General features: G+C 44.0%; 1 protein-coding gene across 8 annotated transcripts; it reads right to left on the bottom strand.

Annotated features, from left to right (window-relative positions):
- Nucleotides 1-42: 42 nt before the first annotated feature.
- On the bottom strand, nucleotides 43-14,460 carry LOC108644793 (rho GTPase-activating protein 42). 8 transcript variants are annotated; one of them, XR_004221391.1, is made up of 5 exons: nucleotides 12,507-14,080; nucleotides 3,412-3,795; nucleotides 2,964-3,117; nucleotides 590-664; nucleotides 43-140 (listed from the first exon to the last, which is right to left on the bottom strand). XR_004221391.1 is itself a non-coding variant. In XM_018089538.2 (4 exons), exons 2-4 carry the CDS (start codon nucleotides 12,547-12,549, stop codon nucleotides 3,008-3,010), a joined length of 537 nt encoding a protein of 178 aa, XP_017945027.1. In that variant the 5' UTR covers nucleotides 12,550-12,710; nucleotides 14,374-14,460; the 3' UTR covers nucleotides 2,604-3,007. The 8 variants fall into 8 exon arrangements, 3 of the variants coding, with proteins under 3 accessions (XP_017945027.1, XP_017945028.1, XP_031753115.1); XR_001923330.2 differs by lacking the exons at nucleotides 43-140; nucleotides 590-664; nucleotides 12,507-14,080 and adding exons at nucleotides 5,929-6,118; nucleotides 7,583-7,688; nucleotides 14,374-14,448 and having other exon boundaries at nucleotides 2,604-3,117; XR_001923329.2 differs by lacking the exons at nucleotides 43-140; nucleotides 590-664 and adding exons at nucleotides 5,929-6,118; nucleotides 7,583-7,688 and having other exon boundaries at nucleotides 2,604-3,117.
- Between the last annotated feature and the right edge of the window lie 2,420 nt (nucleotides 14,461-16,880).

Raw genomic sequence — 16,880 nt, forward strand, 5'->3', positions numbered from 1 at the left:
TCCCCCTATTGTGGTGAGATGAACTTGCAGATCATATACCTGTTCCGCAGGATCTGTGGATAAATCTTATGCAGGGACACATTAGCGCACTACCGCCGGGGGTTCCAATCCGCTGGAAGCAACGTTTGTATACGCTGACGCTGGAGAGAAGTATTAGGTATATAAGTAAATAAGGAATAGTCTCTTTGGATCCAGTGTGGCGTTAAAGCACCCAAGCCTACTGGATGGAAACAGACATCATAGAGATATGAAATACCCATTTTATATGGTGCAGCTGTGCCAGAACCTTGTCATGGCAAACGATACAGGGCTTGCCCATGGGCACAACACTGCCACTAAGGAATATGACACCGTTCTTAGTCTCTTTGCAAAAATTGAGTATATTTATGTATAGTTTTGCCTACGATCAAGGGAATGAATTAGAATGTATTGCTGGGGAGCAATATGTATCAAGCAGGGGAGCCTTGGTAAATAAAGGACTGTTACTACTCAGGGGGGCTGGATTATATTCCAATGACTAAAATACACTATGAGAACCAAGTATCTTGTCGGACAATGAAGGTCACTAAGTTTTCCCATGAATCCTTACGTGTTTGTAATAGAAAGAACACTCTGATCTTGGCACGGGCCCTGTCTCTTCAGTTATTCGGGGCTGTTTCGTTTTCTGTGGAATGAAGAAGAGACATATGGCTATTAAGATGGCCATACACGGGCAGATCCGCTCGCTTGCCGATGTTGCCAAGCTAGCGGATCTTCACCCGATATCCCCACCTATGGGTGGCGATATCGGGGAGGCATGCGGCAATGGGGCAGTCGGTTCGGGGACCGCATCAACGAGCCGATGCTGGAAACCCTAGGCCAGAGGCTTAACTACAGAGGCAGCAGGCCCTGTGGTTGCAAGGGGGGCAGTAAGGCCCCAAATTAATAAACATTTCAATATGTTTTGGCAAAACTGGGGCTTTAAATTGCATTTGCTGTGGGGCCCAGTAATTACTGTAGAAGGCCAAAGGCTGAGTGCTTTTAGGTCATGTGACAAGTGCCATTGTTAAGGATATAAATAACAGAATGTTCATGCCTTATGCATGGGGGGGGATGCTGAGAGGGAGCTGGAGGAAGGGGGAGCTGGGGAATGCTGGGGAGGACGCTGGGAGGGAGCTGGAGGATATTGGGGAGGATGCTGGGGGGAGCTAGAGGATACTAGGGGGGAGCGGGAGGTTACTAGGTGGGAGCTGGAGGATGCTGGAGGATACTAGGGGGGAGCTGGAGGAAGTTAAGGGGGAGCTGGAGGAAGTTATGGGGGAGCTATGGGATGCTGGAGGATGCTAGGTGGGAGCTGGAGGAAGTTAAAGGGGAGCTGGGGGGTGCTGGGGAGGATGCTGAGAGGGAGCTGGAGGATGCTAGGGAGGAGCTGGAGGAAGTTAAGGGGGAGCTGGGGGATGCTGGAGGATACTAGGTGGGAGCTGGAGGATGCTGGGGGGAGCTGGAGGATACTAGGGGGGAGCTGGAGGATACAAGGTGGGAGCTGGAGGATGCTGGGGGGAGCTGGAGGATACGAGGGGGGAGCTGGAGGATACTAGGAGGGAGCTGGAGGATGCTGCAGTGGGGAGTGGCCCATAGTATGGGGACACTGAGGGAGGACCAGCAATGTTTTAGGGGGCCCAGGGCTGGCTAGCAGTGTTTTATGGGGTCCCTGCCCTGGCATCAATGCAAAACGTAACACCTGGCTACCAATGTTTTAGGGGGGGCCTGGCTACCAATGTCTGTGTGTTCTTTGTACTGATGGGACATCATACAGCTCTGGTGAATTTCTGAGTTTTGAGAAATGGGTATTAAAGATGCTGAGGGTCAATATGTAGCATGGGAAGCTTGTGCTACACTGTCCACTCCACCTGGCACCATGTGTAATATACGTCTGCAATAGGATTCACTGACTTTATCTTGGGCAGCCTGAAGTTTATTTCTTTGTTCCAGCTATCCCACATCCCCTACAACAACAATATTCATACTGAATGCTGCCCTCTGCCTGGCCTCAGCAGTCTCACTCTTATTACATCCCACAGGCCTCCTATTGTGTTATAGTCCCACTCCACTGCAACTCCAAGAAGCCTGTACACATTTGGCCCAACAATCTAGGGATGATGTCAATGAGGTGCCTGGGAAATATTTGTCTCACCTTGCTCCGCACATTATGTGGGCCCTAAGGTTATACATTCTATAATTATTTTATTCTATTAAAGGGGAACTCTACCCTAATACAACTTAAGCTGGATCGTTCATTCCATCCACTGACGTTCAGTGCTGAATCGTCAGATATGGAGATAGAAACAAGAGGGATTCTACCTCCACCTGACGATTCAGCCCTAAACGCAGATTTTGTTTGGGTGCCTTCAACGCTGCCCGAGCAAAATCTTTCGTCCCGCCCAATCAATGAGATGACCGATATCTGAAGCTTTTGCAATATCCGTCGTCTCGTCAATCCGCCGTACACGCACCGAATATCAGTGCGTGTATGGCCACCTTAAGCTGTGGAGAAGTTGATACAAAGTAACATCAATGTTTTAGTCCCCCCTTCCCAGCCAGGATTTTAAATTATGCAGAAGAACTTTTTTGCAGTTGGATTTCAGCATTTATTCATAAGTTTTGAAGGGACAGATTACAGTTACAGGTGTATTAGGTGTTTCTGTGTTGTGTTGGCTCTTTAAGAAATTTTTGTTCAGAAGCCAGAGTTCCCTTTATCTACTGATCGAATCATTTAGAAACCCATCCCCAGTGACGATAGGGTGTACGTCCTGTAGGGATTGTCAGTGCTACAAATGATACCCTTCCCCAGCCCCTGCATAGCAAAAGTTACTCTTTATATCCCCATAGTCCACTGATGAGCTGCATCAACGCATCAGCCAGGTCGGAGGGGTCTGTCTTTTATAGCTGATCATGTGGTTATAAGGAACAACTGTCAGTCTTACACTGAACCTGGCCTTTGGTAGCCGTTGCTTGAACCCGTGTCCAGTCATCTTCTCATGATTTTTGGAGACAGTTCTGGATGAACCTTCGGAACATCCTGCAGGTCCAGAGAGGTCAGACTCTGTGTAGACGGGCTTCGACTTTTTATGCCAATAGCTGTAGGAATGAGAGACACTGTATATAAAGCAATTTCATTACAGAACAAATGAACAGGACAAATGATGATATGTGCTGGGTAATTTTCCGGAAGGAACCCCAGTTGGTCACTGCCTCTATCAGGCAGGACGCATTATTATAATAATAAAATATATATATAATTAGACTAAACCAATACTTACGATAGTTAGAGGCTTGTCTACAATGTAAGAATTACCACAAAATGACTTCACATATACAAAATTTATTAGGACCAATCTGAATAGCAGTTCATTATATGTCTATATATTATACCTTCGGTAGAAGATAAGGATCGAAGGGAGGGGGCTTGGGAACGTTTAAGCCCCGACAAGCCATAAAGGCTCTTCTTGGTCAGGTCAATGGGAGGGGAGGCATTTCCAGGACTGGTGATGGAGGAAACACTCTGACAATCTGACTCCACATCTGTTTTTGTTGTATCATCTTTGGAGCTTGACTCGGGACTTGTAGTCCAAAAGCTAGAACCTTTTTGGCCATTAGATGAAGGTGCAGAGGTCACCCATGGGATCCCAACTCCTTTCTTATCCCTTTGAGGCAATGACACTGATTTTGTTGTGCTGTTTTGCTCTGACGAATGGGAAGACAGGGATTCGATGCTTCCTATGGGGGTGCTGGATGGGCTGCTGCTGTAGGAATCGCCTGTCAAGGAGAAGAAAATCATCTTAAGGCATGAAGCGAATGGATAAAAACTCACAGTTCATTCAACTGCACTGATATCTCTGGGCTGTTATTATGTATACTACAATGTCTGCACTCGATATTCTTCGAGATTTAAAATGAAGGGCCTGATATGAATGACAGTGACAATTAATGGTAATGACTAGAGGCACACCTACGTATTGGGCATTTCTCTGTAGGAGACATAAGGGTTGATTCACTAAAGTGCGATAAAACGAGCGCTATTTATAGCATGGGTTAAAAATTTTATCGTGTCTTATTTTTCGCGTCTTAACGCACGATTCACTAAAAGGATACTTGCGTTAATTTAGACGCGATGCTGTTTGTGTTATTTAAGTCGCAAAGACTATTTTCGTGCGGTATTTCACGCAATACGTGCTAATTAACAACGCGTGCTACTTGTCACACGTGCTAATTAACGCACATGCACTACTTATCGCGCGCACGCCATATTAGCCATACACACCATTACATTCATAAAACTACTGTTTTTGAAAATGACCATTTCCCTGCAAACTGGAGGCTGCATCACTCTGGGGCCAACACAGACTTGAATAAATCCCACTGCAAAGTCCATATTGTGTTGCCAAAAGCTCATGAACTGTACTTTTCTATAATTACCGTCTGCCCCAAGTAGGTGTTAATTTTCGCACAGACTACTGCGATATTTAGCGCGTCTAAGTGTTTGTGAATCATGCGTTAGTATTATTTCTGTGCGAGAATTAACGCAATGCGGTAAAATTAACGCATTCGGTTGCGCGCTATTTAACGCACGCGATATGCGACTTAACGCAGCGATAATACTTTCGCGAATCGCATGTTTTTTTTCGCGTCAATTTTAACGCGAAGACATAGGAGACATACAGGCATTGGGCATTTCTCTGTAGGAGACATACAGGCATTGGGCATTTCTCTGTAGGAGACATACAGGCAATGAGCATTTCTCTGTAGGAGACATACAGGCATTGGGCATTTCTCTGTAGGAGACATACAGGCAATGGGCATTTCTCTGTAGGAGACATACAGTCATTGGGCATTTCTCTGTAGGAGACATACAGGCAATGAGCATTTCTCTGTAGGAGACATACAGGCATTGGGCATTTCTCTGTAGGAGACATACAGGCATTGGGCATTTCTCTGTAGGAGACATACAGGCATTGGGCATTTCTCTGTAGGAGACATACAGGCATTGGGGGTTTCTCTGTAGGAGACATACAGGTATTGGGCATTTCTCTGTAGGAGACATACAGGCATTGGGGGTTTCTCTGTAGGAGACATACAGGCATTGGGCATTTCTCTGTAGGAGACATACAGGCATTGGGCATTTCTCTGTAGGAGACATACAGGCATTGGGCATTTCTCTGTAGGAGACATACAGGCATTGGGGGTTTCTCTGTAGGAGACATACAGGCATTGGGGGTTTCTCTGTAGGAGACATACAGGCATTGGGCATTTCTCTGTAGGAGACATACAGGCATTGGGCATTTCTCTGTAGGAGACATACAGGCATTGGGCATTTCTCTGTAGGAGACATACAGGCATTGGGCATTTCTCTGTAGGAGACATACAGGCATTGGGAATTTCTATGTAGGTGACATACAGGCATTGGGAATTTCTCTGTAGGAGACATACAGGCATCGGGCGTTTCATTCATCAGGAAGGATAGACCCATAATCCTTCAGTGATCCTTTTCAGATAAAGATCTATGCCAGTAATGCCCAACCAGAGGCTCAGGGGCAACATGTTACTCGCTAACCCCTTGGATGTTACTCCCAATGGCCTCAAAGCTGGGGCTTATTTTGGAATTTCTGGCTTGAAGGCAATGTTGCATAAAACCCAGGTGTACTGCCAAACAGAGCCTCCTGTTGGCTGCCAGTACACATAGGGGCTACCAAATAGCCAATCACAGCCGATATTGGGCACCCCCAGGAATTTTTTTAGATGCTCTTGTTGCTCCCCAAATTATTTTACATTTAAATGTGGCTCATGGGTAAAAAAGGTTGGGGGCCCCTGATCTATGCAGTAACAGCTTATGTATACTGGGCATTTCTTGTCCTTTAACAAGTAAGCAGCTGTACATGGGGTGGAACCTACCTAATGTTCCTGTGGTTATAGAACAGGTCCCTTTTCATAGTGCTCAATTAGAATTTCCACCACTATATTCTGGAACGTGATGTTCATCATTGCGGCTCCGGTTTCTTCCTGCGCTCTCATTAAAGTTGGCCCAAAGATGACGCCAAGATTAGAGATGGTCATTAGGTTTTGTTGGCTGTGCATGGATACCCTGCAGGGGAACACAAACCCACGTTAGCTCTTTCTACTACGTATTACTCACAGATACAGCTTAGTAACATAATAGAGACTGAAAGAGAATTGGAGCCACTTTGAACAGGCAATCTTTCTTCAACCTCCCCAACCCACTCCCAAATGAGGCAAAGTAAATACAATCAATTCACTTTAAAAGAGATATTAAAAGGGGTTGTTCACCTTGTTTAGCATGATGTAAATAGGGCTATTCTGAGACAATTTGCAATCGGTCTTCATTTTATATTAATTCCACTTTTTGTTCAGCAGCTCTCCAGTTTGGAAATTCTGTAGCTAGCTGGTTGCTAGGATCTTGTTTACCTTAGCAACCAGGCAGTGTTTAAAACGAGAGACTGGAATATGAATAAGAGAGGGGCTAAATAGAAAGATAAGTAAAAATAAGATTGTGGCCTCACAGAGCAATAGTTTTTTGGCTGCCGGGGTCAGTGACCCCCATTTGAAAGCCGGAAAGAGGCAGAAGTAGGAGGCAAATAATTAAAAAAACTGTACAAAATAAATAATGAAGACCAAATTAAAAATTGCTTAGAATTGGCCATTCTATAACATACTAAAAGTTAACTTAAAGGTGAACCACCCCTTTAAATTGTGTCTTTTCATGACGTATTTTCAGTGCCCACCAGCTGCCACGGGTAGGCGCTATATATTAAGGGGTTTGTTCACCTTTAATTTTAACTTTAGTATAATGCAGAGAGTGATAGTCTGAGAAAATTTGTGGTTTTTCAGTTATTTAGCTTAACTATGCTACTATATTCAGCACAAATAAAGGGGTACATATGCTCATAAGAAGAAAAAGTTTTTCATCAGATCTCACCCGTAGTATAGTCGGGCCCAGGTGCTCATGCCCCAGACCTTCAGCTAGAGGAAGCCATCATGGATATATCACAAACATCAATAGGCAGGCACTCCGGGATTTCAATAGAAAGAATGGCAGAAGTTCACAAAAAGTGTATCGTGTGTTAGTTTAATAAATATACTGTGATTTTACTTCACTTTTTGTGAACTTCTGCCATTCTTTCTATTGAAATCCCGGAGTGCCTGCCTATTGATGTTTGTACTATATTCAGCAGCTCTCCAGTCAGCTATTATCTGGTTGCTAGGGTTCACCCTAGCAACCAGCCATTGATTTGAATGACCCCCATTTTCAAGCTGAAAAGAGGCAGAAAAGGAAGGCAAATAATTCAAAAACTATATAAAATAAATAATGAAGAAGAGGGCATTCTATTACATGCTAAAAGTGAACCACCCCTTCAAAATATTCAAAATTCAAAATATTAATAAAATCTAATGGTACAATAAAAAGGGGGTAGCTGGGGGATTAGTGTGAAGACCACCTAGAAGGAAATGTAAAGGGTAGGATGTAGCCTTGCAGCAGGAGTCTGTGCCTAATCTGATTGCTTCAGACTACAGAGAAAGTGTTCTTTACTTGACAAGGTGCTTGATTAAGATGTCCAGCATCTCACGGTTCTTTTCAGGCAACTTATGGACAAGGGCATGGACTGCTTGTACCCTGTAGTTCTGATCATCTGATTCTGGAGAAAGAAGCACAAATAGATCCACATTTAGCCAGAGAGTACACTTGTCTGCTTTAGAGCATATGCAACATCCATCTGCTACACTGATGTCCAACCTGGTTCTCTCCAGCTGCCCTTGGGATAAATACTGAGTTCTTTAAGCAATTGCTAGCACACATGCTACATACAAGCCCTAATTAATGGGTTAAAAGACATGTAAACCCTACATTTTCCTACCATGTATATAAGTTAGGCACACCCAGAGGCGGGCCAAGTCGGCCGGGCACCCTAGGCGATGCAAGTACGCACACACAGAGACGCTGTGCAGGGAGGGAGCGCCGAGAAATCAAATGTATTGGTAAGAAATCCCAGAATAGGGGTGGCAACAGAGGTACCCGCCTAGCGCCCCCTCACTGTTGCGCCTTAGGCAGATGCCCCTCCTACCAACCCCTAGTTCCGGCCCTGCCTACTGGGAGCTGCTATCTTGCTCCCTTCCCATTGTTCTGCTGATCGGCTGCTGGGAGGGAAGGGGGGGGGGATATCACACCAACTTGCAGCTCAGCAGTAAAGTGCCACTGAAGTTTATCAGAGCACAGGTCACATGGCTGTGACATCCTGGATAATGAAGAATATGGCTAGCCCCATGTGAAATTTCAAAATTAAATTAAAAAAAATCTCTTTGTGTTTTTGAAAAACGGATTACAATGCAGGATTCTGCTGGAGAAGCTCTATTAACTGATGGGTTTTGAAAAAAACATGTTTCCCATGACAGCATTACTTTAAGGGTTATAACCCCTTTAAAAGAATACTGTGATGAAACATGTACCTGAAAGCAGTTCAGTTCTGTAGCGCTGGTTCTGTCTGAAAGCTCAGAATCAGGTGCAATGCACTGAGATGGCGCCTACACACAAATATTATAGACAGAAAACAATACATTTGTTGGTTCAAGAATAGAATATGAAATGGTTGAGTGAATTATTTGCTATGTAAACAGTGTCATTTAGAAATAAAAAGTAGCAATCATTTCATGGCTGAGAGGCAGATTATCTAGGCTGAAGAAATATTTTGCTGTTCTATTTTACTTTTATTTATGGTGTGGTAATGCAGAGTCCTATTTCTATCTCCCTACATAGTAGCTATCTATGGGCCGTTTAGTGCAGAGTATCGTGTCACTGTGCAACCTTTTTGTGGCAAATTTATCAAAATGCGAGCTTAAAGGAGAAGGAAAGGCTAAATCACTTGGGGGTGCCAAAATGTTAGGCACCCCTGTTAGGAGAGAACCGCACCGGGCCGGGGTAGCTGCGAGCGTTTCCTTCTTCCTTGTAAGCGCGCTTGCGTAGTAGTCAACTTTTTCACTCTGCTGCGCAAGCGCCGGCCCCGGGATTATGCCGGCAGAAAGAACAAGGAAGCGCTCGCAGGTACCCCGGGCTGGTGCGGTTTTCTCCTAACAGGGGCAGCAGCCCGGGGTAAAAGGTAAGCGATTAAAGTCACTTGGGGGTGCCTGACATTTTGCCACCTCAAGTGACTTAGCCTTTCCTTGTCCTTTAAAGCTTAATGCATAAAAACCCACGTTCCTAAGGGATTTATTAAATGGTGAAAGTTCACTAGTTGATAAATACACTTCTTAAATCCCATAGGAATTAATAGAGCGTGGGTGAGTTTTTAATGTATTAATTGTATCTGCCCCATGTGGTTACATATTTTATCTCTGCATAAGATGTAGGGGAATATCCAACAATATCCAACATTCAAAAGTTATAAGGCAGTTGACAGGCAGATCCCCAGCCAATGGCTCGTGAGCGACATACTGCTCCCCACCCCCTTTGATGTTGCTCCCAGTCTCTAGTGCCCATTTTTAAATGTCTGGCTTGGAGGAAAGCAGAGCTGCTGCGGGCTAGCAGTCGACATGGGGCTACCAAATAGCCAATCCCGGCCCGTATTTGGCTTCCCCAAAGAACTTTTTTCATGTTTTTGTGGCGCGCCTACACCTTTTACACCTGAATGTGGGCCACGAGTAAAAAAAGTTCAGGATTTAGTTAGTAGTAATGTACAATCCACATCTGGAAAAACAATGAAAACTTTGGATAGCTTCTCGTTCTATGTTATTCCCTTAGTTGCTTCTCTTACATGAACTAAATGCCTTTCACTCACAGTCAAAGGAAAGAATTGTGATTTTAAGGCACATGTGCGGGTTTAACCGATGTCATAAACTCTGCATCTGCATGTTGGCGTTCTGAGTTTGTGAAGGGAGGGAAGGCAGCATTTACTAGATATGTAGGGGTCATGTTAACCTGCATGTCAGGGGGACTTAGCTACATGTGGGTCAAGGTCCTGCAAATACCCCTCCTACCTCTGATGTCACCCAACGGGGACGGATTAGGCTGCGATATCATTAGTGCTGCCACATGTCAGGGTGGGTTCAGTTGTGGGATGTGTAATCCTTCCTGCATTAGGGTCGGCAAGGGTTAAAGAATTTCTGACCCGCACATCAGAAGCATTTACATTACGTCTGCACTTGGAAAAGCAACTTATTGTAAAGGCTACAACATGTGGCACAAACTAATTTAAAAAGTAAGAGAAGCACGATTACTGCTGTTATGCAATGACTTACTGACATAATAAAAGACTATAGTTAAGGATGCTAACATTATTTACATTTTAAATGTAAGCAGCCACAGAGTTTTGACACAGAGCATCGAGCATACACAGTTGGAAGCAAAAGTCCGGGTACTCCTTGTCAAATTACATATTTAGTTGGTTTTCTAAGTAAAAAGTAGAAGAAAACTACAGGTATGGGATCCATTACCCGGAAACCCATTATCCAGAATGCTCCAAATTACGGAAAGGTCATCCCTCACAGACTCCATTTTGTTCAAACAGAGGTGGGCTAATCCGGCTGGGTGCCCTAGGCAACCTGGCTGGCTTGGTCGCCCCTGCACCCACCCCCATGTAGTAATTGTATGATTTCTGCAGGTTTGTACACCCTTCCACTTGTCCGGTGACAAAGGAAAAGGAAAGTCATTTTGGCATTTTACTGCCAATTGATTTGCCACATTGGTGCCACACAGAACGCTATATTTATTCTGCAGAATGCTTTACCAGACTTGAGTAAACAGCCCTAGAAGCTTTCTCTGTTTAAGATTGCAGCTGCCATTTAAGCTTGGTCTTCATAGCTTCCTGCTTGCAGCTCTAGCCATTATAGCTCAGATTACACATTCCTAAGGGTGGGGGGAGCAGGACAAGGGAGAGAGGAGAGAGCTGCACAGACTCCGGCCCCCAGAATGAAATAGTCAGATACCCTAAGAACATGTTTATATAGAAGAATTGGTGCAGCATTACTGTAAGTGCTTATGGCTGTATTTACATAGACCTTCTTGATAAAGCTTATTTAGTTTTTACCTTCCCTTCTACTTTAATAGCCATTAGGGGTTCTCGCCTGCTGACAAGTGCAGAGATAAAGTCTCTGACACCCCAAACTTTGCATTGTCACAACAACAGAGGATTTGAAAATGAAGTTGATACCTCCAAAACAAGTCAATACAGTCTGTAATATCGTCAAGAAATGGTAATTAAGGGCAAATATGGAAGCCAAGGCAAGGTCTTGTACCATTGCTTGCACAAACATCTTTATGGAAGAGTCAGGAGGAAGCCTCATCCCAGATGTCAACATCTAAAATAAGCCAGAGGCCTTATGGAAAGAAGTGCTGTTGACTGATGAACTAAAAATGTACTCTTTGGCAACAATCACCAAAGGTTTGAATATGGGATGGATCCATTATGCTTTGAGGTTGTGTGGCAGCCACCGGCACAAGAAAGACTGTGTAGGGGGGTAGAATGGATTCCTCTAAATATGAGCAAACTCTGGATGCTAATGTGTCCGTCAAAAGCTGAAGCTGAAAAGGGATCTGGCTCCTACAACAAGACAATGACCCTAAACATACCTTAAAAGCAACCATTATCTACTTGAAGAAAAGCAAATTGAATCCTGCCCCGTTCTGTCAGTTTCCGCCTGCTCCGTCATGTCAGTATCTGCCCGCTCCGCCCTGTCAGTCTCCGCCCGCTCCATCTTGTCAGTCTCCGCCCACTACGCCCTGTCTTGTAACTGTCCCTGCCATAAGGACTGACCTTCCTATCTCCCTCTCAGAACCCTTTTCCACTCGTAACACAGCTCTTGATAGTAAATTAAAAAAATCCCCCCAGCTGCCGCCAGAGAGTTCCTGTGGAAATCCTGGGACAGAGCTAAGGGGTTATGCGCCTGCGACATGCGAAGGTGATGTCATGTACAGTCAGAAGCCACGCCCAGGGTGGCACCAGACCTAAATACAGCCTTGGGTAGATCTTAAATATGCAAGTTGGACCAAGACGATTTCAGGATAAAAAGTGATCCCCAAGAAAGAGAGCAACTCCCTACAACTTAAATTGAAAGGCTTTATTTTGGAAACTGAGCCTGAAGAAGGGACTGCAGAGGTCAGGATGCTTTGCTTTGTCATCTGTCCATATAGTTAGACAATAAAACTTATAACATTTGTGCCACGCTTGCTTTTGTTTAAGTTTAAGTTTTTTTATTTATTAAAATGAAGTTAAAAAGGTGCCTTGATCTTTTCAACTCACATGATATTAGCTTAAGGTATCATGCACTTCCCATTAACACACCCCAACAACGTGTAAAACAATATTAAACACTCCATACACCAGACAGACACTTGTTAAGGCCTAGTTTGAGCTTCTCACAAGTTAAAAGGGCCTTTAATTGTATAATCCGCACTCTCAGAAGAGACAAGTAAGATTCACCAATTCTCTCAGTGCTTGCTATCACAAGAAGAAATAATCACTTACCTCTTGGGTACCAACATTTAAAGACAAGCTCCCACACTTGCATTTCCTGATGAAAGTTGTTCTTCCTGAAGCAAGGTGCTTATTGGGCTAGTAGTACATCAAACCACTTGCCGAGAGTGACTTCTTAGCAGCTGCTTGTTTTTGGTAGGACAGAGAAGCTTAGGCAGGCTAGGTTTAAGTGATATAGAGTCTCTGCTGGTCACCCTTATGTGATATAAAAATTGGGGGCAACTGGTCACTTTTAGCAACTTCCCTTTTCAATGACTTTGCAGAGCCTGTGATCTAAGTAGAAGAACTAGCTTGCAGACTTTATGTTCTGTCCTCCACAGACTTTAACAATGGAGCTTGGAGGAGTTATTCAGCTGGCAGGCAATGGCAGGGGCCTCTACTTTTTTGGCCAAAGGCCAAATGTGGAGATATGTAGATTATATAGTGAATAAAGTATTGTAAAATATAAGGATATTATAAGTCACCAAGAAGGCCGAGGTGACATCTAATATCCTCATATTTTACAACACAGGGTACTTTATTTATTATAATATACAGGTTTTAGTAAGTCACGTGGCAGAAACTACTAAGGATGCACGGAACCCACTATTTTCATATTCGCCCGAATCCTGAATCCTTTGTGACACATTTGGCTGAATACCGAACCAAATCCTAATGTGCATACGCAAAATAGACTCCACAAGGGTGTTTGTGTGGCAAAAAGTCAAGTGATTTTAAGGATTCGGATTTGATTCGGCCGAATTTGAATCTTGCCAAAAAAGGCAGAATTTTGCCCGAATCCTGGAATCGGCGCATCCCTAGAAAGTACATCACTAAGCTCCGATTATAACTGATGACATCCCTAAGCACCATAGGGAAATGACTAAACTGTATAACTATATGTGGTGGAATAAGGGGTGGATTCTGCCTGCCCCACCTTTATTCTGCCCGCTCCTAATTTGCTGTCTGATTTGTTCTGAAGGTAAATTGCCAAAATTGGGTCCTAACTGCAAAGACGGGCCTTCCAGAATTTTGCTACTGGGTGGAATTGTACACAATGTGACCTAGTCAACCTTTGTATTGGTAGCTTTTTTAATCTTAAATCAAAGGAGATAAAGTGACTACAGTAATACCACATGCTAAAGCTGGAAAAACAGCCAGGCAAATTATAGAGGCCTTTCTGCAGTGTCCCAAAAGCCTTGCAGTAACTCTCCCCAAACCTACTATCTGCCTTGGGTAGTGCCGGCTCTCTGCTTAGCTGTTGCCTACCTGCTTTTCTGATATATGTAGCACCTACCTTCCCCTTCTCAGTCCCACCAGTGGATAAAAGCGCTAATGAAGCAGTCAGAATGATGTATATGGGCAGTTATAATCTATGTGAGGGGCCTTTTTGAAACAATGTAGAAACTGGCCTGCCTTATGCCCGGTACGTTATATGAATCAGGACTGGCTGGAAGCGGGTTATCTGTTAAACACTATAGGCGTTGCAGTCCATATAATGGAGGCAATGTGAAAGCAAGAGGCCCTCTAACATGGTGTGGGGAGCATATGATTCCCACATTTATGTCACAGTAAATATACACGCAGAATAAACATAGAATTACAGAATAGGTCGCAAACCATATCTGTTTCTGTGAAATAGTTCATAATCAGGCCCTTCTCTATCCCCTTATTCCCCTGAATGACAGCAGCCCTAACCAGAGATGTGACCCCATAGAACTGTATTCCCAGTGGGTCAGTGTTTCAAACATGGCGGCCATACCTCATCTTACATTAAACTGGTATGGCCATACCGCCTCACTTTTACAAAAGGATTTCTTAATCCACCATATCTTTTCTATTTACCCCAGCCCTAAAGAGCTGATGGCAGCACACACACCTATCAGGAGCCACTTTATTCTTCCCTCCGTGTGCCCTTCTTACCCAGTATGTCACTACAAGTCCCCCCCCCTCAAACAACTCCAGCCCCTCCCATCTGCCCTCCTCCAATCCCGACTCTTCCTCTTTTTCCCGAAGCTCCGCCCCCTCCCTTCAGCGGCGCCATTGGCTCTGCTCCCCGCTTTCTCCCACACTGCGCGGCGCGTCATTGAACGGAGCCCAAGATGGCGGCGCTCGGTGCGAGCGAAGTGATTGGCCGTCTGGAGAGCGTTGCCAAAGTTGTAATGGTGAGCTGGGGGCCCGTACGGGCCAGGGAGGGTGCTTTCTGGGGTACAGCAGACTCACGAATAAGGTGACGGGTGTGTTTAAGCAGGTTGGCAATATTTGCCCCGTTGCCCTCTGTGCCCGGGGTGCCATATCAGCAGTGCTCTGGGAATAGTACGGAGTAGGGTTAGTTCCGGGCCGGTGGCTTGTGGGCTGCTTACCCTGTATCATTGGGATCTATCTCTTGCAGCTTATGTAAAACTACAACTCCCAGAAGCCCCCGTTGCCATGGGCTGCAAACTCCTAGCTGAGCAGCAGCTGTGCAGCCACAGGTTGAAGCTCCGCGTTGTATCGCTAGTGCTTTAGGTTTTCATTGTACGGGGTCACACCGAACACTTTAATGACTTTCCTCTGAAATGGAGACAAATGAGTTCCAATAGTTGCTAAGGAGGGTCACTTTGGCAGCCACATGGGCGATTCCTAGCGACTCTTGTTGCAGGGAGAGATTGCTGATGGATGCAGAAAAGCTTTTGATTCTCTCTCAGTCATGTTGTTCTCCTGCTGCCACATAAGCAGATTAATGGCTGTGATTGGGAGCCTTGGGGTTCGGGCAGGAACTAGGGGTTCAGATTATCTGATGGGCAATTGGTGCATCTGCTCATGGCAGGGTTTGTGGGACTTGGAAATGATTTATTTAATAAATGTTATTAAATGTACGTGCAACACCCTGTATGGATTCTTGGCTTCATCTCACTGACAAGTCCCTTTGCTGCACCCTAGATACTTAGTTTGTATTGCCTTCCCGTGGGCAGCCTGTGCCCCTCAATTTGTTCCTCTCTACTTTCTAGCACTTTTTGCCCACTGGGTTAGTACTAAAACAGCTGGCTTGTGACTTTTTATATATATTTTTTGCAGAAATATGAACATATAGTGAATAATGTACCCCCTACTATAAAATATAATATACGTCACTGAGGCATTCCATGGCCATATAAAAGTATAAGGCTGAAGGCTGAGTGTTTTTATACAGGTCATGGAACTCTGGGGGGACTTCTAATATCCTCATATTTTACAACAGGGGGTACTTTATTATATTACACCAGTTAAGTGACAGAAATTACTTTACTAAGTATCAGTTATAAGTATATCATTTACACTATATTAATCACTCTTGTGTATCATACGCACACATACATAAGTGTGGGTGTATTTGTGTGTATATATATATATATATATATATATCAGTCCTGATGGTGTCTGCACTCCAAGGCTTTAGTATTCTGTGGGGTGCACAGCCAAAATCTGAGTATTTAGCATGAAATAATCCATGGCCGGCACACCCTTAAAATTCAAAAAAATTTTTATTGAAAACTCATTGTTTAAAAACTATATATATATATATATATATATATATATATATATATATATATATATATATATATATATATATATATATATATATATATATATATACATATATATATATATACATATATATATATATACATATATATATATACATACACACACACACACACACACACACAAACATGTTCTTTAGGAAACTTATTTCTACCTAGTTATTCAAAGAATATTCACAATCACCCCCTTTTTGACGTTTCCCTGGCAGTGTAAATATCTTAACTTAGAAATATCATTTGCAGTTACCTAAAATACCATGGGAGATTGCTGCAAGTTGTGTGACTGGCATGTTCTGGGGTTTTTGGGCCCCCAGCTGAGTGTTCTGATATTAGGTTGCCAGATCAAGTTACATCTTAGGGACTGGGGTGTCCGGATTAATTAAGCACCCCCTTAGTCTACTTACAACCTGGTGCCAGTGCTTTTCTTCTGTTTTAGCTAAGTTATTACTGATTATTGAATTCTGATGCTAATCACACTGGTTTCTGAGCTGCCATGTAATATGATTTTGAATTGGGATAATAGCCTATAGTAGCAGTTGGGGGGATAATAGCCTCTGGGAAGGGACTGTGGCTGTGGGATAGCAGGTATAGTAGGGAGAGATGGTGCCTATAGTAGCAGTGGGGGGATAATAGCCTCTGGGAAGGGACTGTGGCTGTGGGATAGTAGGTATAGTAGGGAGAGATGGTGCCTATAGTAGCAGTGGGGGGATAATAGCCTCTGGGAAGGGACTGTGGCTGTAGGATAGCCGGTATAGTAGGGAGAGATGGTGCCTATAGTAGCAGGGGGATAATAGCCTCTGGGAAGGGACTGTGGCTGTGGGAT

Source organism: Xenopus tropicalis, chromosome 2 (genome assembly GCF_000004195.4).
Source record: "Xenopus tropicalis strain Nigerian chromosome 2, UCB_Xtro_10.0, whole genome shotgun sequence".
NCBI lineage: Eukaryota > Metazoa > Chordata > Amphibia > Anura > Pipidae > Xenopus > Xenopus tropicalis.

Coding starts and splice junctions, on each gene's coding strand:
- LOC108644793 (XM_018089538.2), bottom strand. CDS start 12,549: ATGCAAGTGTGGGAGCTTGTCTTTAAATGTTGGTACCCAAGAG. Junction 3,796..12,506: donor TAAATGTTGGTACCCAAGAG/GTAAGTGATTAT, acceptor TCTCCTTGACAG/GCGATTCCTACAGCAGCAGC. Junction 3,118..3,411: donor ATCCTTATCTTCTACCGAAG/GTATAATATATA, acceptor TCATTCCTACAG/CTATTGGCATAAAAAGTCGA.